Here is a 24,541-nt window from a genome sequence, read left to right on the forward strand (position 1 = left end):
TCTTATGTCTTGAACAACAGAATAGGGGTTAACAGGAAAATCTGAACTACAGGTAGGAAAAACTATGTATAATGATGATGCATGCAGCATCAGAAATAAGAAAATCTGAAACTTAAGACAGTAATGCCTTCATATCAATTTGAGTATAATTTATATTCAGGTCTTGGTTAACCTCATCTAAATGTAGGTGTGCTGAGGTCTCAAATTTAAGAGCATAATTATCCCAAGTTCAGTTTTCTACATTAGGCAGTGGGGGGAAGAAACAGGGTTGAATTATTCTTTGCTGTTAAGTGTTTCTCTGTATTGAGTAGGTAAGTGTTCACTGTAGCGATGCTTCTAAAATTAGTGCCTCCTTTGGTTCCTGAAGTTAAGTGAAATTAATTTGGACTGTAAGTCTGACCCTATTTTTTTTTCTTTTTTTCTTTTTTTTTTTTTTAATTTTATTATTAGGATGTGTTAGTTATTTTTATTTTTCATTTTCTGTGGTGGTGGTTTATTTGTTGATAACATCAGTTCTATTTTAAAAATCAGCCATTTGAGACACTGAAACATTCAGACTGCATCCATTTTGCATGAATCAGATACTACTTTAACTTCTAAAATCTAGTTTGTCTCTCTCAGCTAGATCCCGTTATTATATTGGCAGGAGGATATCAAATTGAGGAAAATTCCCTAGGAAAGGTGAAAACTGAAAACACTGCGTGTGCTGTGGGATGATTCACAACTAACACCTCGTTGTGTAAGGACAGTGGCACTGCGTGTACAATCATAAACTTGTGCAAAGCGAATCCCTTTTTAAACACAGGCTTAACCACAGGCTTTAAGAAGAGCTTAATGAAACAAAGAGTTAAGTGTGCAATCGATGTTCAGTTTGTTCCTATGAGCAAACTTTCTTGTTTGTCAATTTGACCTTTGTTTAATGTTTCTCAGATGAAACATGTAGGTGATAACAACAGAAATGTTGGACTTGGTTGTTACTTCAAAGACAACATAGTGTAACAAATTTTAGCACCAACTGGAAATAATGCAAGTTTTTGATCATACGGTTATTTATTTCACCTTAAAAATAGTCCCACGGTAATTACCTGTTGTCAGGGGCTATTGAGAATCGGGATTGAGAGAGCGAGGTGCTCTGGAGGAGCCGGGCTGGTCCCAGCTGCCCTCTAGTTTTGGAACCCTGGTTTTGTTGACATGCCTGGAAGCTTATGTGAAGCTTCGGTCTCAACCTCCGTTAAAAATAAGCAGAGATTAACCACTTCCCTGTTTCATGAAGATGTTTGTTACTGAATTAATTTCTCTGAAGCCCCGTGAATCTGAGAAAAGCTTTACAAGGGCAAAAAAGCTTTTGTATGAGAGAGAATATCATACAGGACTGAAGTTTGCTATAGCATTTGATCAATGTCTCTTGAAGATGCAGTAACAGTACAAGTTACTGTTACTGCAATATGAAAAATGCTTATTTAAAATCAGAATGTTGTGTTTTATCTGAAAGAAAAGCACCATAATGTGCTTTTTATTTGAAAAATTAAGACTTTCTGAGTGTCAGCATCTCTTCTCTCTTAAACTTGGTTTGTATCTTTAGGTATCAGTTACTGACTTCACTTACAAACCAAAGCGAGACTCAGACCAACTGATGCTGAGGGGCAGCAAGAGGTACAGCATTTAAAACAATTCGAGATATGGACACTACCATTATGAAAATGATTTTGTTTTTACACGATCTGTAAATTGTGATTTCTAGATGTGGGCGTAGTTTCTTGAGTTTCAAGTTTTTCCTTTTGGTTCCTTTTCCATGCTAAGCTTCAGCTATTAATAAGGAAAGGACTTGGATCTTCGTGGTAGGGATTGCGCTCTCTCGATCATTGCACAAGGGTCTTGGGGCACCTCTCTTCAGTGTACCTAGGACCAGGGCATCGGTATATACCGTATGAAGGGCACTGCCTGCTGCCGGAGTGTCTGTCAGAGCAGGAAATGTTAGTGTGTTGATTGACTTTGTCTTAGAAGGTGTGTTCAACTATCTAAAACTGCAACAGTAAATTATTTGGAGTAAAAAGCTGGTTCCTGGCTGTATGACTGCACTCCTGTGGGGTCTGCACCACAGGAGTCTGAACGCTGCTTGGTTTTGTTTCTGTAGTGCTCACTACTGAAAAAGCTGATTATGAAGCTAGGGCTTATGGCAATGAACACTGTACCACAGTGGGGTCTTCTCAATAATACCTGATTGACATGGGTATTCCCCCCCCCCCCTTTGCTTTATGTAAATATTTTTAAAAGGTAGGGTTGAGTGATTGACTGTTCATCTGACAGGTAACAGAGATGTTTGGAGGAATTGGCAGATAAACCTTCTTTTTTTTCCTCCCTATCCTCTGTCTCTGGCTTTGCCAGATTTTCATCTCTTGTATGCACTTCTCAGGTTCTGATAGCACCTTCTGTGCTTTGAAACTCTTGCTGCTTTTTGAGCTGTAGCTAGTACTTTTGTATTTCTATGTTGTTTGGTTTCATGAAAAAGACGACAAACTGATGAAATACCTGTTCTATTAGTAGTCTCTCTTCTTGTAAGGAAGTAAGGACCTAGTGGCTAATAGACAGTCTTTAAAAGTTGAATTAAACACCTGTTTTCTTCAGGTGGCGAGTAGAACGATCTCTAGCCTCTTCTAAAATCATCATGCAGTGAATTCTGCCTTATTTCATTTACTACCATTTCAGTAGTAAGCTTTCCATTTTTCCATAAGGAATGCTACAACTCTCTTACTTGGAACAGACTTTGTAAACTAAACAGCAGTGACTTAAAAACTTGTTCAGATGTGACTGCAATACATACTACATTAATTAAATCTTGAACAATTACCATAGTTAATTACAATCAGTTAAAATTTTCTATTTGAGATATCATGACCTATTCTACTAGCAAATCTGAGTGACCAAATTGTTGGTGAAAGATCCTGAAAGATAATGATAGATAGTGATGGGTTGTAAAGGACCTGTAATCGCCATCACGACCTTTATAAGAGTGCATCTAGTTGTAATGAACACTGAAATTCAGGAAAGCAAAACATAGTTTCCCACCAGGAAAGCTTTTAATACTTTCCTGAAAGAATGTTGGCGTTCCCACTCTTTCAAACTTGGAATAACCGTACAATGGGCAGAGCAGTCCGTAAGACACAGGAGATTCTCTCGGAGAAAAGAGGTGGTGTGGAGATAGGTGTGCACAGACTCTAGGATCATCTGCCTCGTCACCTTCGTGATAGTTATGTGAGAGAGGTAAACAGCCTGTTAATGAAGTTTACAGATGGAGTTTAAGTTGGGAGGGGTTCCCAGTGCTGCTCAGGAAGAGAAAATACACAAAGAGGCAGCGATGAACAATGTGGCCAGGAAACTGTGTGAGGTTCAGCAAGGAAGGAATAGAGCTTCCTTCATCTGATGGGGAGGGGTGGAGGAAGAGGACAGAGGAAAGTGGATAAAATAGTATGAGAAGTCCAGGAGAGAGAAAGAAGTCAAGACCTAAAAGTATCGTGGCGGGAAAAAAAGGCAAGAAGTGCTTGTAAAGGTCCGGGAATCTGCAACAAGAGGGATGTGATGAAGCATCTTGATAGTCTGGAGTGTGTGACAAGGATGCCGAGTGGAAATAAAAGCAGATGATAACGAACTCTGCATGCGTGTTACAGCAGAAGTTGTATCTGTAATTGCTTAATAGTGTTGACAAAAGTAATTACAGCACTCTACTAGGTAATTCAATAAAGTTCGGTTAAAAGTGCCATGAAAATTACCTACAATAGCTATACACATCTTGCGGGTCTATGGTACTACTTGTTGCTTGTCCTTCTGAGAATATTACACATTTAGATGGCTGGTTTTGTGTCAATAAACAAACTTACTACATGTCTGTGTGTGGGGAAGAGCAGTTTTGTGTATATTCTTTGCATCAAATGTGTCAGAGGCCAGTTGACATGAAATGAAATTGTGTTATTAAAGGCATTAGAAGTGTTTGTAAGACTTTGGAGAACACCTTTAGACAGGCTTGCTCGGTTTTAAGCTCTGTTGTGTACACATGCAGGTCTGGATATGAATGATAAAATGCACCAAAAACCTAAATATAAGCATTCAGAGTGGGAGGTCTTAGCTGTTCCCTTGGGGAACTTAGCAGCATGCCATCGCGGTGTTTTCTCCTGCTGCTGCTTCCTGATTTTTAAGTCACCAAGAATTTTGAATTTGCTCTTTATCTTTCCTGCAAGAATTACTGTTCTCTCTCTGTTGTGGTAAGAAAGAATTTTTACCCTTTCAAGTGAAATTACTGCTCATGACTAAGTGTGGAACATAATCCACCCGCATCAGGGGTAGCACCTTACACAAGGCTTAATACTAAGTTGGCGCTGAACCTCAGTTCTGGCCTTTAGCGCTGAGAGCATCATCTTGCAGTCGTCATCCACTGTGACTACCATCTCAGAATCATCACAAGTACTTTTGTCTTCCAGCGCAGTACCCAAGTTATGATGTTTTTATTGGGTTTTGTTTGGGTTTCGTGCTCTTGGAAGTTGTTATGAAAGCTGATTCCCTCCTTGCTAGCTGATGGTGCCAAAGCCGGTCTCCCGGCACACTGCGTTGCGCTTACGGAGCGTAGCTCACGTTCTTCCTCTGCTTGTTCCTTTAGCTGCTGATCAGTTTCCTGAAAGCAAGTGGATATAACATTGAATTTCCCTCACAGGCGATCAAAACCTACTGAAAACATACCTGCTAGCTGAAGTTGGGGTAAAATGGAGTGGAGAAAAATGAGTCAAGTAGACATGTTGAAAATAAGAGGAAGCAATCTCAGTAGAAATTGCTGTTGTTACATGCACGCGCATCTGTGTAGCAAGTTCATTTCTGATCACATCCCTGTGAAACATGCATATGTTTTTAAAACATAAACCGATAGTGTTTATGGGCTTCTCTTAACCCCGCGTAGAAGTCTGCCTTAAGTACTGAAACAGTAACTTTGGGGTTTTCTTCTTTTTATTTTCAGTTTTAGATTGAGTATTGGTTGAAGTGAATTAACAGTATGCACATTGACTATCTAATATTTCAGGAATATTTTGCTGTTATAGCTGTTAAAAACGTAGTAGTCATTCACCGATTTATTTATTTTGGAGGGAAAAGGGTTGCTTCTCCTTCCCACCTTTGTGTTAATGGGGGGGGAGGATATCTCAGAACTTTGTCAGTAATTTTGAAGTTAATATTGGGTGTTACAGATATTTGGTAATATAACAGAAATTTTTTAAATTGTGAGGTAGGTGTTTTAGCTATCTCTGCTAAAACTAGGTGTCATTTAAGGAGAGTATTTTTCTTGCTTAAGAGTCTTGTTTAAACTCTGCTTTGGCCCCTTTCTTTTTGGTTCACTGGTGTTTTTTGAGCTTCTGGACTCCTGTTCAAAGTTTAAAGAACAATAACTAGTCGAATGTAAAATAATGTCAATTGAACCAACCTATGACTCAACAGTCAACCAAGTCATCCTGGATCCGCATCAAATGGACTGAGGCCCAAACCTAAAATTGGCACGTGTCCCCGTCCCTCTTCGCCATGTATTTCCACTGAAGCAGAGCCCAGAATGCAACACGTTGGTTAATATTCCCTAATAAACTGCTCCGCATGTAAATGTATTATTTTCATTGACAAAAAAGCGTGAAAACCTATGCCAAGGGTAAAGACACATCATGCAAGGCTTCGTACAGACTGACAAGGAAATGGAGTTTGTGCACTGAAGAATTTGCCATCTTGACTTCCTTTTAGTATCAGTTCCACTTTTAAACAGAGCTTCCGTAAAGGTCTGTAGAGAGGATTAAGGAAGAAACACTCCTTTCTGCTCCTCTTGCCCTGCTTCCATCTTTCCCTCTCCCCCCTCAGAAGAAAAGAATTAAGGTTTTGTTTCTATTTTCTTATTTGTGTTTATTGGGGTTTTTTTTAATTGTTATTTTTTCTGGCAAAGCAGAAAATAGTTATGCAGTGCTGACAAAAGCACAAACTGTGTTGAATAAGACTGTGTGTACGCATGCATAAAAATCAGAGTCAGGATTACTGTTAGACTGTTAGACACTGGCAGCAGCAGAGTCTTTTTTTTTTTTCCATAGTAGTAGAAATGAACTTTCTAATTACCAGTCTAAATTTATTTATAGCTTTATGACTCGATTTGACTATGCAAGTATTATCCTGCAGCTTTTAAAATATCTTTTCTGTGACTCTTGCAGTTTAGTTTAATCTTTTACTGCATTTCTTACAGTACCATTAATATTTTTCCAAGTACGTTCGAGTCAGCTTTCCAGATGTCTCTTGCCTTCTTTCCTAGCAACATCATTTTGGCAGCCTGCAACTGCAGTCCTGTGATTGACACAAGTGTTCACGTTGGGAAGACCAGAGCAACGCACATAGCTCACGCTGAGGTCATTAATGGAACAAATCCTGTTTAATATTTTAAGTTCCTCTGGTACAACATTAATAAGGACGCTGTAATAAGGACTAAAATACTTTGCCGATATATGCTGACTGTATGGGATAAGCTAATGTGTTGTGGCTGATCCAAGCTCACGGGTCTGTTCTAATAACGACAGAGTATCTCTGTGCGACAGTTCTGCTGTCTTGTTGAATTCAGTGTATTAGCAAATGAAACTAGTGTGTTAAAGGACCTGTGTTAAGATAATATATTTTTGGTGGGTACATTGGCTTTTGATTAGTTTGCAAGGTTCAGAAAACTAAGAAACTGCTTCCAAGAAAGTGTCACACAGGTAAAACGTATCTCTGCAGCTGCTGAGATCGGAAACGGTGTTTGCTGCTTGCAGAGATTGAATGGACTAGGAACAATTTCATGTTTTGTGTATAAAATGAAAAAAAATATATATAAATCAAATTCTGATTAGACGTTTGAGCTTTCTTCTACTGAGTGCATATTAGTCTTGCAGCCTTCCTAATTAGGGTCTCCTTTTGCAGAGGCACCTGCTTGCACCTTAGTTTGTAAACGCAGAGTGGGTGTACGTATGCCTATGAAGCTGGATATATCTGCAAGATTGAGTTCTTGCAAGTCAAATTTTTAGATGATCCACAACCTCTCTGTAAATATATGTAGATCAAATGTATATTTTGTTATCCAGCAAAGCATGAAGAATTAGGATGGCCCAGGATGATTTCATTCCGTATTTTTAGGTAAAATTTTTATTTAAGTATAAAGGTACTGGCTTCTTACTCTTTTTTTCTTTTTTTTTTTTTGCTATCTCTTTATTTAAGGAAGCAAGGATACACACTGACATTAAACAAACAAACAAACCAAACACCCTTTGGAAAAATATGCATAAATTGATTCATATAGAAATTAAGTCCTACCCTTGAAGGTAAGACTTTTTGGCTGCTTTACTGGAGCGCTGTAATAAATGTGGAAGTTTAGAACATACAATTTAATTATCATATTCTGGTCATAAATACTTTAGGACTGTAGTACATTTGAAATCCCAAGAGCTCTAGCTAAGGTTGCAGCTGCAACATCAATTACCATTTATCCATTCCAAGAAAGCTTTGCCTGTGCCCTTGAAACCTTTACGTTCTGGAGAGTATCCAAAAGGGAAAAAAAAGTCGTGTCGCTCACTTGCGTTAGTGTTTCTTTCTCACTCCTGTGCAAGCTCTAAAATGGTAGCGGACGCCATTTCGGAGCAGGGGGAAGGGGTGTCTTTGGTGCCAGTGGCTCTGGGGTTGCCGGAGGCTCCTCCGAGCCCACCCGGCGCTGGCGTGTTAATTAAAGAGAGCGCCGAGCCACCGGCGGTTGGACGCACCTCCTCGGGTCGTGGAATAAATATCGTGCAGCCTTCGAGAGATAAAAGGGCCCGATGCCCATAGGGAACCTGCGCTATTTCATATGGTGGTTTTACTTCCCTTGCGCTGTATCAGGAGCCTCTGCAAATTTTTATTCTGTTAGCATGCTATTGGTATTTGCCTGTGCTCTCAGGGTTTATTTTTATTTAATAGAGTATCATTTACGAGAAATTAAACAACAGCGCTTCACATGATAGTCCCTGCTGCCTCTGCCTAACGTTAGAAAGACACAAGCTCCCTGCGAAGCCTATTCTTAACAACGCGTGTTTGTCGTTGAAGCTCTACTAAACACGTATAATTACTGTATCTGCTTCTCCAGAGCGGCAGATCGTGTCAGCCAGCGCGTGGGGGGTGTGGTGTTCCCGTGTCGGGGCGTGAGCGTGTCCCTCCTCCAGCAGCCGCAGACTGCCGTGATGCCCGTGCTGCCCTTGCGGTGCTCCTGCGAGCTTCCAGGAGAGCGCTTGGCTGGTGAGGCGTGTGCTTGGGACAGACGCAGGAGAAGGCAGGGCTTCCTGCACGCCCAAAGCTTGTATGGCTTGGGTTTTCTAGGGAAATACTATTTCTTCATATACTTACGGAGAACAGAGCTCAGGTTTGCAATTCAGGTTCTTTAAGACCTCTGGACTGATCAAAACCTCACCAGCATCAAGGTTTGACTGGTTCTGTACAACAATACTTAAGAAAGGTATTTTGTTTGCCAAGAGTAAGTGTATTTTTATACGTACCATCTTTCATAACTGATATATGTAAAGCCTTTTCTTGGTGTGAACTGAAGTCACTTTTTTGTTATGAACTAGGACATTACTTTGGTCAGTGTCCTTGTTATGATGTACCTGAGTTGTTGGAAACATAAGCAAAAACATTTAGGGTATTTGAGGTGACTTTATACAAAACAATGAATGGTACAGTCTGCTTTAGTTGTATTAAAGGGAATGATAAAATGTATGTTGTTCTGCAGATGGAGAGATGAATTGTGAGACTTTGCTGCTGTAGGTATGTCTCATATTTTAAATTTTTCTGTGAATTAGAATCCCAGTACTCCACTGTAAGTTAGCAACAAAATTCATCCGGATGTAGAGGTAATGTCAGGAGGAGGCACGATAGTACCTGCCGATCTGATTGTAAAATAATGTGGTTCTCTGCCACGAGTTTCTGTACCCAGCAACGAAGCAAATTTGGCCATGGCCTTTCTGGGTGACGCATTCCTCATGTTGGTGTTATCTTGGTTGTGTTATAGGCGTGTGCACAGAACTAGACCGTTAGTTCAAAATCTGGTTTCCTGGTTTATCAAGTCGTGATATGGCATTTATCTGGGGGTGTGATAAAGGAAATGGTGTTAATCCTCTTGGCTTTCAAACGGGCTGTAAAACAGTAATACTGGATGCTTTTATTTGCAGGCTTTGGTTAAATACTGTAATCTGTAGTAGATTTTTAATTTATTATGGCATCACTGGGGACATCACAGAATCACTAAGGTTGGAAAAGACGTGTAAGATCATCAAGTCCAACCATCAAACAAGTCCAACATCCTTGTAATCAAGAACGTGCTTTTAGCAAAGCAGTTCAGTTCTCCACTTTCAGTACAAAACGGGAAAGAAAACTTTTATACAGAACCTACCGATTCTTAATTTATTTGGAGGGCTTGCTTGTTTGTTTGTTTTGTGGGTGTTTTGTACATTCAGGCAGTCAGTAGGAACGTCTGAGTCAGCCCCCAAGACCCCTCTGATTTGGGTAAATCGCCCCGTGTTTAATGCCCGCTGAGAGTGCTTGAGCTGCGTGCCCCCGCGGCGGGCGCCGGGCACACCAGAGGCTGTGGTGTCTCGTAGAGTCTGCAGGCAGCCTGGGAGGAGAACGGTCCTTCTTACCAGCTTGTACCAATTTTCAGTCTCTTTAACAAGAGACAGAAGAGACCAGCATAACCAGTGGTTCAGGGTCTCAGCAAAATGCAGTTTTTAAAATTATTTTCATTTGGCAAATAGGCTTTTATTCTAATATTGTAATGACAAATATAATGTCAATAGTATTGTTTGAGAATTTTTTTCCTGCTTGAACTGAAAACTACTTTCCTGCCTAAGAGGATATAAAAAATAATTAGTAGTTTCTCTAGCTAATAAAGAAATAAGCAAGCAATTCAAAAAATGTAATCAGTTGGTGTATGCAGCTGAGTGTTTACATTGTTCTCATTGCTAGACGATAAGAATGAGGCCCAGATGGCAATGACATTGAAAATCGTTTCTTTACTGTTAGTTTGGTGATACTGCTTACACAGATAAGTACCTCGCTTTAAAGAATACGTGAGTTCGATACCAAGGTGACTGAAGCTGGAACACCAGTGCTGATGGTGTGCACTGTACTGCGGTCTGGGCAGAGCGTGAGTGAGCGCAACTCCTGTGTGTGAAGCGTTAGATTAGAAGTAGGAGCAAAATGAATGGTCTTATCAGAAGACTAGTCAAAATAAATACAGTCAAATTCTGAGATGTTTCTTTGAACCTGAGACGTACTGCATCCATTTCTTTCCTCCGAGTTGGCAGTTGGACATGAATAACACTTCCTTACAGGTTTTTAGGAGCCAGTTGCAAGTGTTCTGGTTTTGTCATTTATGATAGCACCAGGGATTACCTCGGTTGTCTGTACCTCTGGAAAAAACTTGTATAATGCATTTCCCCTGAACTTCTCTTCAGGGTAGATTTTTTTTAAAAGGTGAAAATTGCTAAGGTGCCAGCTGCTTTTTTGCCTAGCAGCCCCACAGATTTCCCCAGACGCTCCTTCCCCTCTTCTGTAGCTCACAGCCATTTTCCTTAAATGCAATTAGTTTTTAAACTGTTAACCAAGTTCTCGTCTCATTGCACGTGTGTAACTTGCTGTTGGTGCTAATTTAATTTGCATTTTTAAAAAGAATTTGCCCTTCAGCAGAACTGTGCTAGGGCTGGGCATGGTTTCGGACAAAATGTGATTGCAGCTGATCATCCCAAACTTTCACGTGCTGGTAAAGAGTTGTGAGCTGTAGGCTGTAAGTGACTAATAATTTTAGTTGCTGAAAGTATTTGTCTCTTCATTATCTCACTAGAGGGTTTTTTCATTTAAAAATGTAAAGTAACAGGAAGGTAGTATATTTTTTTAAATCCTGTTATAATGTTAGTAGGTTCAGCGTGTGGGAGTGTGCGCATTCTGTGTTGTATCGGGGAGGTTTTATATTCTTCACCGCAAAGACAGAAGAAAGAGGAGAAAGCGCATGTTCTCTTCAGTAATGAACAACTACGCTGGAGGAGGGTTTCTTCAGAAGAGCGGACAGCTGTCCGCCACATCTTCCTGCTCAGATGTCTGTCGCTGGTTGCAGGTCACCCGTACCTGACAGCCCGGCTCTAACGGCCTCGCCGCGGGAGCGTGGTGCTGGGGTGACCGACTCACCCGGCCGCCCGCGCCCGTCCCCCCCGGCCCTGGCCACCGGCCTCCGCGGGAGGACAACGTGGCCCGCGGTGGACAGGGACCCCGAGGAAGGAAAACTTCACACCACCGTAAACGTTACCACACCCGATTTTATTGAAGTTTGAACCTTGAGCCTGGTTTGAAAATCTCTGGTAAATGATTAACGCAGAAATGGCTGTGGTTAAACAACTTCATTTCTACTGAGCTCGTTACTGTTGCTGCACCTTCTTTTCTTTAAGTCTTTCCATTTTACCCCCATGTGTTTCCTTGACTGGAAACAGTAAGTGTATCTATACAAATGCATAAAATTAGATTATGTATAAGTAGTTTCTCAAAGTACATGGGAAGGGAGCTCAGTACCCTTAAACAAGTAACACCTTGCCTCCTAAAATAAAACTTAGTTGAAGTTTTTGCAGATTTGGAACCCTTAAAATTTGGAATTTTTTTCCTCTCTTATCTATGCTCCTTGACTTTCTCTTTTACTTAGATAAGAATCATAGTTTGTTAGGTTTTAGTTGAGTTTAAAAACATTTCTGCAAATAACTGAAAAGTAACTTTTTTATTATTATATTATCTCAGAGCGTAACTTCCTTCCCTTACCTCTTCCTTAGGAAGTGGTTGTTTGTCTTTTACTACGTATAACTTTATAGGTAAAAGAATTATATTAAACCTCAAGCCAGTTTGTTGTAGCACTTGCAGGAGTCCTTACGCACTGTAATCCCTCCTGTTCTCCATGTTCCAGGCAAGCAAAATTGTGTTTTACACAACCAGGGGACTGTCAGTGTCTGGCAGCTCTCCACACAGTTAGTAAATATTGGCCTTATCTGATATAGCCAGGCTTGAAAAGATATGCCAGAAGCCCAGATTAGATTGCTGGCTACTGCTTTATTAATCAATGTAATAATTTATTTTTAGTTTTGTAAGTCATATCATCTGTTTTCTTTCTCATATTACATTTTCTATGGTACTGGTACAGAAAATGAGCCCTGTTTAAAAATTAAAGGTGATTGAAAAGTTTCAGTGCAATATGTTTGGCGCTACCAGAGTTTCTATGACAGTTGATGAATGTTTCCTTAAAAGTGCTTTTGTCAGAAATTCGTAAGGTATAGAGAGTTTAATTTTTGTATCTGAATTAGCTGTCTCCGAAACTATGCATAGAAAGATGTTTCCATCTTTTTCTGGTTTTAATCATTTTAATGAAATGAGGTTCTCAAGTTATATATTCCTTATTTAAAATCATAGGCTCCCAGCCTATATTTAAATGTTTAAACTTGAGATTTTTAGTATAAGAAAAGGAGCTACTGGGCCTAAAACTGTAGAGAAAATAAGGCAATTTACAGTAGCTTTTGACTGGCCAGTGATTACTGTTTTTAAAGGGAGGGGGTGTTGGTTTTTGAAGTAAGTTTTGATTTTTTGGTTTTTTTGCATATGACACTGCAAAGTGGAGAAACAATTTAATTCCTCTTTCCAAATGGATCCATAAGCTGGGGGGTGGAGGGAACAAAAAAAACCCCACACAACAGAAGAAAGTAATATATGTATCACATGAAAGGAAGCAAAGCTTTGTATTCAGAATTATTTGTCTAATTAGACAGGAAAGCTGTGAGGGAGCAAAGAACCAAGTAGGGGCTCTCAAGCCTGGGGTTGCCCTCTCGCCTCTGGATTCCTCCTGAAACCGCAGTGGAACAGCAGACCTGCCCAGAGCGAAGGAGATGTGCGCTGCAGCCCAGCACCTGGGGACAACGCGAGGTCTCGCAGCAGGCTGTGCTGCTCCGTGAACTGCTCCGGCAGCGGTGGGGGTCTGCTCTGTACTTCCTGAGGCAACCCAAAGGGCACGGAGACCTTACCTCTCCGAATACAGAGTGAAGCTGAGATCTGCTGGGAAGGGCAGGAGCACCCAAACGTGCAATACGTGTATGGTCCGTATTGAACGTGTGCACCAGTTCTGGTTGCGGGGAAGGGTCTCTTCAGCCGGAGGAGCTGGCCATCACTCAGCTCAAAGCACAGCTCCGTTGACTTGATGTTGAAGTGTGCCTGCCTTCAAAGTACGTGCCAGATCTCAAGCTGGGCATGAAGGCAGCAGAGAACAGGTCAGTTGCTTGTTTCTGAAGAGTTTGGTTTGTATTAACCAAATACCATCACGCACAGCTTTGTGATAAGAGACCGAAGTAGATTTGAATTCTCAGCTTCCCTAACCATGAGGTTTTTCTTCCTGCAAACCCATAGCCATTAGCTTCTATCAGCCGATTTCTTCATCAGAGGAGATGGGGCCAGGCAAGTGGCTTCCATCGTTACAGTACTCATTCCTAGAGTGCCTCTGGGCTGAGGAAGGCAGACATGCTTTGTAGAAATCAGGATGAGCATGTAATTAAAGATGCATGTTTGTAAGGACATCAAATAAATGTAACTGGGTTGAATTACATTCTGCCATTATTTGGATGTTGAGTGCTGGATTGTGCAACCTTAGTATTTTATTATAGCTTTCTGCTCTTTAAAAGAAGACAAATTAATTAGAAAACACAGAAGAGTCATCATATGGATCATAAACAGGATTACAATCTATCGGTGACTGCCACTTTAGTTGACAGACTAGCTAATGATGGTTGTCAGCCTCTTTGTAGAGTAATAGAGTAGAAGTGTTGCAGCATTTCACAGATATTTTCTGAACGCTAAGGCGTGATGTGACGGCTTTGAGTTCATTTCCAAGTTCTGGAAAGAAGCGTTCTTTCCTGGGTGGCCTTTTTTCTTCCCTTTCTCCTCAAGGTTGACTTGTTCTACTTCCTTCCCGCTGCCAGCCTTTCCTGTTGAAGCCTTCGCACCACCCTTCTTCTGGTCGTATTCTTCTCTCCCTCTTCCCACAGCTATTCCAGCCTGTTCGAGCTGTTGCTATGTTCTTGTCTGGTTTGTACTTTTCTGCTCAGCCCTCTCTGCTGTAGTTTAGGTACAGGTCACCTTCTCCCCTAGCTCATCGCAGGCTCTGTTTTTTAGGGGGGTCTACGTGTACCTTAGGTCTTTGCGTGTCTGTACTGTTTCACTTTTTTTCCCTAACACAAGTAATTTTCACTTTTCTCTGCCCTCTGGTTCCACGTTTGTCAAAGTGTGGATTTCATTGACATGTTTATTCTGGTTTGACTTTTATCCCTCTGTATTTGAGTGGTAGGATTCCTGCTCCTTGTGTCTGCTTTTATTACCTAACTCCCTCCCGGTATGAGCAAGCACGACAGCAGAAGTCCTTGGAATCACCGTACGGACCATTTCTCAATTGCTCTCTGGGGATGGGGCGTATAAAGGCGACCTGTTCAAAAGTGAAGCCTCCCAGGTGTTGGAGTGTTTTAATTTGGGCCAGAATTTTAAGGTTTTTGTGAATGTTTGAGAGCTACTGTTTTTTTAAAATGTGTGACCAAATCTGGTCAGACTTTCTTGAGGAGAGGAAGAGGAATTTTCCATGCAAAAGCCAGCCCACGTACGAATGTTGGGCCCACGTTAGGGAGCGTGGATGTTCTGCAGAGTTTCAGAGTAAAGGCACCACACTGAAAAAAAGTGTTACTTTCTAGCTTCGTCTGGAAAGCGGCTGGAACCCTGTTGGACAAAATTTTCTGTGCAAATCACTTCAAGTTAAGCATACAGTATAGAAATTGCATTTTAAAAGTTTAAATCTTTGTGAAAATAAACTCAACAACGTGCCTTACAACAAGGAGGTGTCAAGGCAGCCTTCAACAGGTAACGTGTCAGGTTTTGGCTATGTTGTTTACATGTGCTGAATACGATTAGCCTCTGAACTTTGGCACAACCACTGTTGGCTCAGCCTTTGTGATTAGAAGCAGCTCGAAGGTGATTACTGTAGATTGTTTATTGTTCTAACAATGATTTTTTTTATTTGGTTAAAGAACTAACCCTTCATTTGTAGATGCCCTGTATGTTTACATAGGAAAACCAGATCCTGAAATTAGGAATAGATACTATTTTCCTGAAATGCTGGGGCGAAATGATCATTTGTTACTGTAAATATATATCAATATATGGCTTAATTTGCACGGCTTCTTGCATAATGGTATCCCAGCAGAAGACTCTGTGATGATACTGGAAAGGAAGCTCTTGTAGGACTCGGTGCAGGCTGCAGGGAATGTGGCAGTAATGAAAACAATATGGAAAGAGAGCATGGTTTAAGAGTCAATTTTAGAGGCTAGGATAATTGTGCAAGAAACTTAGCTTCAGAGGTGTGTCAGGGAAGTAATCTTGACCTAGTCAAATAGGCCGTGAAACATCCATACCGCTTTACTTAGGTTTTACAGAATTCATTGGTTAACTGTTTCAGACTCTAGTGAACTTTGTGTGCAGAACTGTAATATTTGAGGATAAGGGCAGTCCATTTCTTGCAGTTATGAATACTGTGTTTGTCAGTATCCCGCAGATCTTAATTAAAAGTATTTTTATGCTTTTTTTTTAGCCCTGGAATGAGATCAGATGTAAGCTCTTCTCCATCCACAACCTCAGCAACTACGGGACCACCTCCCAAGCTTTGTCTTGTTTGCTCTGATGAGGCCTCTGGGTGTCATTATGGTGTTCTTACTTGTGGCAGCTGCAAAGTGTTCTTCAAAAGAGCTGTGGAAGGTAAGACATGTTTTGATGACTTTTCTGATGAAAAATATAAAATCCATATACGGATCATCCACATTCAAAACCAGTCTATTTAGTCTTCCTGGAATCCATGTTTTTGCTAGAATCCTGCTGGAAAATCCCATGCATTGTATCACTGATCTTTTCGTAGTAAATAACATTGATAATGGTGTGATTATCTGAAGCATAGATTCCATTTACATTTATAAAATGCTCCCATTCACTCACAGTGTAAAAGGATGTATTGTTGTCTTGGCTTTTGTTTCTTTTGTTTTCTTTCACTGTTGTTTTTGTTTATTTGTCCTATTTGTATACAGATATTTATCTCTGTGTGTTAGATTGGTAAAGTTTGTGATTTTTAAATTTAACGTTAGCTGTTTTGTATATAAAAATGTATGCAAAACTTCATAAATGTCTTGTATGCAAAATTATGATAGTTTTTACAATTTTTCCTGTAAGCAATACTGATTATATTAGACATGTCTGTGCATGATATTTGCAGGGGTAGCTAGATAACAGGAACATGCGTGTGGTTTTGGATCATTGAGATTTCTCTCTAATCACAATAAGAAAATCATTCTAGAAAACAGAGATGACAGAAACCGAAATGTGAATCTGTAGTGTGCCTAGCAGAATAAGTAATCTGTCATTTTTGAGCTGTGTAAGTAGCCATTGTGTAACGTGCTAGGTTGTACCTCAATGTCTGACTCTTCACTTTGGTATCAGAGAGATGCAGAAAAGTATATTCTCAGTGTCTATGAAAGGATAGCGATTCCTCTGTTCTGAAATTACGTTGGTCTTAGTTACAGCCTTACAGAGTTTCCTGTCTCATGCCTTCTTCATGCAGCCATTCCTGGGTATTTTGAAGTGAACCAGACTATCATTTTTTGCTAATGTTTTTGCGAGTTGGGTTTCACTCAAGAAGACGGAAGGCTGTTTTGACAAAAACGAGCCACCATTCAGTCTCTCAGAAGAAGCACTTTCTCCCAGTTCCCAGCTCGCTGGAGGCAATAAGGAGCTCATGGAAATGCAGAGCCTCTCGGAGGGATTGGAAAAGTCAAGTTCGTGTCACAGTTCTTGGTAGTCACAGGGGAGAGGGTGTCAGTTCTGTGGGAAGCTGAAGCTGTTTCTGAAGTATAACAAGAGACAATATGAGCTCAAGTGCAAAGCACTGAGCTGCTTGGGCTCTCTGTGACTCCCAACTGGTCCTGTCTGGAGTTGCACTCCCATTTAGAGCCAGGCTCTGTATTTGAAGCAAGTCATCGTCTGTATCTTTGATTAAAATAAGGTCACCGGATATCCCTCAGAAGAAGCATTATATGGCAGCTGCATGTACGCCATAGCGATGGGTTTGCCTGTCCTCAAGCTTAAACAAATCACAAAAGTACCAATACATGAAGAAATCAACACAGTCATTGCTTTTGATCAGTGATGTGACCTTCTGCATCTTATATCAACTGTATTAATGGTAAAAATGTAAGCAGGCTTGTAGCTGAAAAATTGCAATAAATTGCTCAAGGCTTACCTCCACTTTCATTTTTATTGTTCCACAGATTATCCCAAATTTAATCCTTTGGATTAGATATTGTGGATGTTTTCAGGAGCTCTTCCAGGATCTGCTAGTTCTAGTGGTCACTTTAAGGAACATATAATTTGCTTTTGTCTCTTATTATAGGTATTTTTCTTATTAGGAACATATGTAAGAAGAATTTGTTTCTGCAATATCCTTTTTACTAATAGCTGCCAGGCACCTGTTAGTGTACAGATCAAGCTGACTCTGCACAGTGGTTATCCAGCCTTTAGCCTGAAACCCTTTTTTGTAGCTTTGTCTACATGCTTGTATACTGTGAGGGAAATAGGCACAGAAACTGGAAGCACCAGTATCTAGAAAATCAATGAAAGAGTAGATCTAGAGAAGAGGAAGGATGAAGGTGGGACAGCAACTGTATATGTATACGCAGTTCTTCATGCAAACAGGGTCCTTTTCAGGAACCCTGGATGGCCAAAGCCATCTTGTTCTAGTTCTTATTTTCGTGGTGCTTCAGAGCCCTCACGATTCAGTTTTTACGATCCCAGAACCAACCCTTTTCACCTCCTAGCACATTACCTACCCCCAGCCTGCTGCCAACCCAGATCTTCACCGCTCCTCTCCACCTCCGCTTCCTCGCCTTGCTTCAGATCCTCACACCTCCCCTCCGCTTCAGATTCCCCCACCACCTCTGCCTCCTGCTGTGCTCCAGATTGTCCTTGTTCTTCAGCGTTTTTAATTCCATCTCCCAAAATTCTTTGTCTGCAATTCCTAACCTTTTTACACACCGGTGTGCTCAAATGAGCAAAGACTCGTTCGGTCTCACAGTGCTTCAGAGCCCCAGGCGCCGAATTGTGCTGCAGGCGCTGCAAGATTGAGGAATGTCTGGCCTCTCTGTAAAATGCTCCTATCTACTGTAAATTCCCTTGGAAACATCTCCGTTTGCTCATACCGGTTTTTAGCAGTGTGTTGTTTGTGAAGTCTCTTTGGGTTTTGAGCAGCAAAGATAACTGAAATGCATTCCTTTGTGCAACTGGCACGTCCTCTGGGCAGCAGTCAGACGACGTGAAGCAGGAGGTGGCATCAGCTTCCCTTCTTTTTTCCACAAAATGTTCAGGTGACAGGAGGGCTTTAATACAACGTAATACACAGAAATAGTGTAGCTTTCACCTAAAAAAGGCAAGAATAGGTAAGTAGTAAATACAAGAAACCAAACAGTACCTTCACGGAGATGAAGCTGTTTGTTAGGCAAAAAGATGGCACAGCTCAGGAGAATCTCCGCCTGAAGCATCCGTATTGACTGTGTGAAACCACGGTCTCATTGTACATCTTTGTGAGACATGAAATGACAGTCTCTGTTCTGCTACAGTGATGACAACTATTCATCGGTTTGTCTTTCGTGAGTGCGCGTGTATATTTGTTCTGTACGTAGTAGTATGCTAATGGTAAACAGCATCATGAATCATGGATCTATTTTCTAAGTTATTTTAAACACAAAGATGACACAAGGGTCAGTAAGGCTTCCTCTTCTTCAAATGAAAAAGGAAGGGGGATTCATTCAGAAAAATGTTTAGGGTTTCCTCAGAATATAAAGGAACTTGAAACACTTTGCTGGAGAAGTTTGACTAAAGCCATAGTAATGGACTCTGCTTACCCATAATTTTCACAGCTGCCTTGAAACAAATTCCTTAACCTTGCTCGTTTTTCTGTGAGAAGACTCTTAGACTCCATTGTTAATAACTCAGTATTTGGAAAATACGTTTGTTTCTCTCACTATTATCCTATCAGGACTTTGAAATACAGTGGAAAAGCCTAGGTAGCAGCTTTCTCCCCTCTAAAGAAACATCTGGGGTTTGATCCCTATCTGAGAGCAGGATATGTCTTTCAGTAATACCTTCCTCTAAAGTTATCCTGAGACAATTATTTGTATAATTCAAATAATTAAGATTCTCTTCTGCTGTTCTGCTCTTCACAGCTAAGGAATACAGTTATTTTAATTTATGTAGCACAGGTTGCCATATTTCTAGGGTCAGTTTTGCTCTGAATCTGTGAATCCATAAAAATTGTCAGAGAATTTAAGTTTGTCCAGTTCAGACTCTAAGTTAAACAAGGAGGAGGTTTCATGACTTTCAAAATTATGAAAGCTGTGTCTATGTATCTGTAGAAATGTTGACATGTATACTTTCAAAATGTGTTTATGAACATTACTTGCATCTCTTATGGAACTATTTAGGGAAATCAGAAACATGCTATAGAAGATAACTTTGAGGAATGTAAGAGAAAAATAGTTTTAAAAATAGAATTTTCTTGATGTTGACAAATAGGATTTCTTCCTAAATTTATTGACTTTGATGTCTAAATATGGGAAATCTGTTCAGTGTATAGATATATGAAATCGTATGGATACTGATCTTATTTTGCAAGAAATGAAGTACAGTAAGTAAAGGTATTACATAGTCCCCAGATCCTTGACGTTACAGAAAGAATGAATGACTTCATCTACTACTCTAATTGTAGCGCTTATGGTTATTTTGTTTGTCTTTGTGAACACAGGGCAGCATAACTACCTGTGTGCTGGGAGAAACGATTGCATTATTGACAAAATTCGGAGGAAAAACTGTCCAGCATGCCGCTACCGGAAATGTCTTCAAGCTGGCATGAACCTCGAAGGTAACTTAAAATGCTCAAATCCCTTTTTTATTTTTGAGTCCTAGACAATAAAGGTCATGCTGCTTATGAAGCTAAAGCAATTATTTGAGCAGCACTTTAATATGCTAAAAGTAAGTACTGCATTTTATGGCGTGTATGAGCATTTTAATGAAAAGCAAGATTTTTTTTACACTGAAATTTCTCCTGTACTTGCCTATCCATACTCAACCGCTCTGTCTCTCAGTATGTTCAGCAGAAGTGAGTCATACACACAAAACAGAGTTATTTTTTTATTCCTGTCAGCGCACGTATCTTGTTGCTTTTTCACTGAATCTGAGACAGCAGAACTGTAGGAGAACTCTTGTAGGGAAGTATGACGCCTGCCCATCCTTATTCAGGAGAATGTCCTGACACTGAAACCAGAGATGAGAGGGAAAGCCCAGAGACACAGATCTAAAGTTGGAGTAGAGCTTGTATCTTCAAACTGAAGAAAAGGAAATTATTTTTGTTCATTCTGTGGCTGCTTCTTAAATGTCTGTCAGAATCTCTGTAGAAAAGATAGGTTAAATAAATAAATTTGAATGTACCAGTACGTATTTGTTCTCTGCGAAGTCCTGGATGGCTTATGAGAAACTGCAGGCCACATCAACTAGAAATGTAGCAGCAGTTGTAAAATGGCATAAACCATTTTTATTAGTGTCAGCTACGTTTTATGCTTGGTATTTTTTCCTTGAGCTGTAGAGATTAATACAGTACTTACTAGCACAGTTATCATGGTGATACTTGTAATCAAAATTGTCAGATAAAATAAAAATGTCAAAAATGTATTTGTCAGATACAAATACGAACAGAGTTTCGTTTCAGTCAGTAAAGATACCCTTTGGTAAAACTAAGTGGTGAATGATGTGAAAGAGAGAGATGATACTCATACTGGAGTCTATGTTAGCCTGTCCTTTCGTCCTCCTCTGCTTCCAACCTCTCTCAGGAGGACGAATCGCCAGTTTTTCTGCCCTGCAGGTGGCTCTACGTGCCCCTTCCTTCAGAAAAAAGGGCAAAAACCCAGCGCTCTGAAATGCTTCCCCTCTGTGACGGGCTTACAAGTACATCCCATACCTCATGGTAGAGACTTGCTGGGAGGAGGGGAGGGAGGGTGCTGGTCGGTTTGCTGAGGTGTTACTGTGGTCTGTGTGCAGGGTGCGAGTTACATCTCTTACAGCCAAAATGGACAACAGTGGGTTCTAAAACAAATCCTTAAAGTACATGAGGGTGTCAACGAGTGTCTCCCGGGAGCCAGATTTAGCTTGTCCGACGCTCCCGGTGGGCTGGACCTTGCGCTTCAGCGGTAATAGCAGGGTAGTCCACTTGCCTGCTCTTGGTGTCCAGGGTGGAAAGGTGCGATGCCCAGCTGGGGCTGGTGTGGCCGGCAGCAAGCAGAGGTAACAGTAAAGCCTAAAGAAAGTTCAGAATAATTAAAAAAAACCCATAATTTTCATTTTGAGGTGGAAAAGAATACATTTCATTTTGAGGCTTCTTTCTATCTTTTCTCTCCATAGTTGTTTTCAGAATGCATATATCATGTTCATGTATTTATCTATATGAAAGAAGCACCTTATTATGTGTATGACTCTAATAGTAAGCCTTTGCATTCCTGCATCAGTTTATGTGAACTCTTTTTAAAGCAGACACCAATATAGCTATCTCAGCCTCTAGGATGTGTTATTTGAGTTGCCTTTCTGCACCAAAGAAAATTAAAATCGAATGACGTCTGATACTTGGCACTTTTCCGCATGTAGCTTGGAGCCCTTCCAACTATAGTTCACTTGCCTAAATTTTGGCACAGAGAATCCTAAAGAATAGTGACTTTTTGGAGGATGGATTTGTTATATAAGTTGATGGAAAATGAGCAGGGGGAAGCTTTTATGACTGAAAGGGAAAAGAGATCTAGAAACTCAGCAATGCAAAAATGGAAGAACCCAAGGTAGTGTGGAACAGTGAAAAACAACCATGAAAATGACGGTTTATTGGAGAGGTCTGAACAGATGGTGAATTCGTCGTACAGAAGAACTCCTAGAAAAGAAAACGGGAAGGCAGCATAAAGCGCAGAAGAGACTAAAAAGAGTTCCTTTGATCTTGGCTATTTTAGGGTCACAGTTCAGGAATTACTGTCGTTTAAAAGATAATTAAATTTGCATACTTTTTAGACAGTAATGTCTTTTTGAAAAGTCATCAGGTGTATCCTCAGTGCATAAATAATGGTGATAAGCAAACCAGTTAATGAATAGCAAGAGATCAAAATATCCTAGCATGTCAATCTGAAGGCCCCTTTCACTTAGCCTTACTTGCTGGTAGACTTCTTCAATGAATCTGTCCAGTCACATTTTGAGTATCTCCAGGTTTCTAATACCTACAGTGAATTTCACTGTTAGGTAATGGGTAGAAGACTAACTTATTTTAAAATAAATAAATAATACCTACCATGCAGTATTTTAATTCTTACCTGCTCTTGTGCTGAGACAAAAGTGGCTCCTTGTACACTAGAAACATGTTACTTGATAATTTTCTACTATAGTCTGGTTTATCATCAGTCATAACTTTGGCCCTACTTACCACCCTCTTCTGGAACTTTCTTTTTTCTATTGCATGTTTTTTTGGGTGTAGGGGACTGGAAAAACATACAACTATCAAGCTGCAGCTACCAGAGATTTATACAGTAGAATAATTCTATTTTGTACTGTAGCATTTATTTCTTTGAATTCTCATTTCCGCTTTCATCGTTAATTGACCCTAGGCATTCTTTGGCACCCTTTCTCTTTCTGCTGTGTTTGAAAAAAAGATTTATTGCTAGGTTTTACGCTTGTAAAAAGTCATCTCACAATTTTTTTTTTGGCCTTTCATACTGCATTTTATAGTTAAACTGTTGGCAATTTATGGGGGTTTTGTTGTCTTCATTTTGAATTTATTTCCATTGTTTGAAGGATCTCTTCCTCTTTCTGATACTCATTGCCCTGCTCTGTAACTGCAGTGGTTTCTGTCGTCATAAATCCCATTTTAGGAGTGAGGTGCATGGTCTCCATGTCCCCCGGGCAGTGTTTGGTCGTCAGCGTGGTGGTGGGAACGTTTCATCACCTCCCGGGACGTGGACTGCCTGGGTGGTTCAGGTGCGCGGGCCGTCTGCCCAGCGGGCAGGAAACGTGTGCAGTGAACTAGGAAGCCGGTACAGCCTCGCTGGATGCCAGACTGCAGGGCGGCGGGGGTTTGGGGGGTTGTTTGTTTCTAACAGCAAATCTTGGATGCTTTTATTTCCATGCCGAGCTTATCTGCGTGGATTATCTTCTGTAATTGGCCCTAAGGAGCGGGTTTTAAATTTGTGGTATTTTTATATTTGAAAATAAATTGTAAAGAAATACATTATCTCAACCTTCTTTTTTTGTGAGTTACAACTCTTTATCTAAGTCAGGTCTGGTAGCGTAGCCTAATAACAATTCTTGCATAATACTTGGTCTTATCAGATATATTTCTTCTGATTATAATTTTACCAGACTTTCTGGGCTGGAAACACTCCATACCAGGTGCCTGCATTAAGTTGAAGGCATGTGCATGTAAATTTAAGTCAAAGCAGTTCGTTTGCTCTTGAGAACAAGGATAATGGGGCAAAAAATGCCAGAATGTTGAAAGAATTTTGGAGCAGCCATTTCAAAATTTAGATGAGAATAACAAGAAGGTCTTTGCTCCAAGGAAATAACTGTTGCTATTCGCCCATGGCAGTCTTGGCAAATGTGGCCAGTGTATAAGCCTTTGGGAAAATGCAATTTATACAAGGTCGTAGAGAATTTCTTGTCTTTAACAGTTAGTTTCTGAAGTCTCTGTCCTAGCGAGTGGGAGAAACGGGGTCAGGAGCGGGGTTTTGTATGTTGTTAAGCTACAGAGTCAGTGCGTTTCTGATGATGAGAGATTCTGAATAGGTCAATAGAAACTTTGAATGTGAAACCACATTACATGATGCTTTTATGTGCTACTGATTTATCTCGGAAGTTCCAGACAGAAATCAATTAATTAACTGAGACACAGGAAAAGAACTGGGTTTCATTTTGGTCTCAGTTAAACAGTGCATTCAGTGTAGCAGACTGCATCCAGGAGAGCTGAAAGCCAAGTGGGAGACTCCATTATTGACAATACGCTAATAAAATTGTTGCTCCAACTTTTTGTAGTTTATAGTTAACATCTCTGTGTGATGTTTTATTTATTTGGCGAATGAGTTTTATGGTTTAATTACGCAGCAATGATTTATATGCAAGAGAGTTGGCAAGAGAAAAATCTCCTCCTGCCCAGCATTTTCAAAAAAATGTTTTCCCTGGCTTGAAAGATTGAGTAACTTCTCACCCATTAAATGTATTTTTTCCTTTCTTTTGTATGATATCTATACTTAATATTTTAAGGAACTTATAAATTGTGCAGTCTTGCAAGTTTTTCCAAACAGATGTCATGCTGTCACAT

At 40.3% G+C, this 24,541-nt stretch overlaps 1 protein-coding gene across 2 annotated transcripts in view; it reads left to right on the top strand.

Annotated features, from left to right (window-relative positions):
• NR3C1 (nuclear receptor subfamily 3 group C member 1) overlaps positions 1 to 24,541 on the top strand; it is a 66,611-nt gene that overhangs the window by 24,244 nt on the left and 17,826 nt on the right. The window contains exons 2-3 of one of the 2 annotated variants that reach the window (XM_059825140.1): positions 15,701 to 15,873; positions 19,952 to 20,068. In XM_059825140.1, the coding sequence (XP_059681123.1) occupies positions 15,701 to 15,873; positions 19,952 to 20,068 (290 nt within the window). The remainder of the gene's footprint in view (positions 1 to 15,700; positions 15,874 to 19,951; positions 20,069 to 24,541) is intronic. The other variant, XM_059825139.1, reaches the window with a different exon arrangement.

Source organism: Gavia stellata, chromosome 16 (genome assembly GCF_030936135.1).
Source record: "Gavia stellata isolate bGavSte3 chromosome 16, bGavSte3.hap2, whole genome shotgun sequence".
In the NCBI taxonomy this organism is placed as follows: domain Eukaryota; kingdom Metazoa; phylum Chordata; class Aves; order Gaviiformes; family Gaviidae; genus Gavia; species Gavia stellata.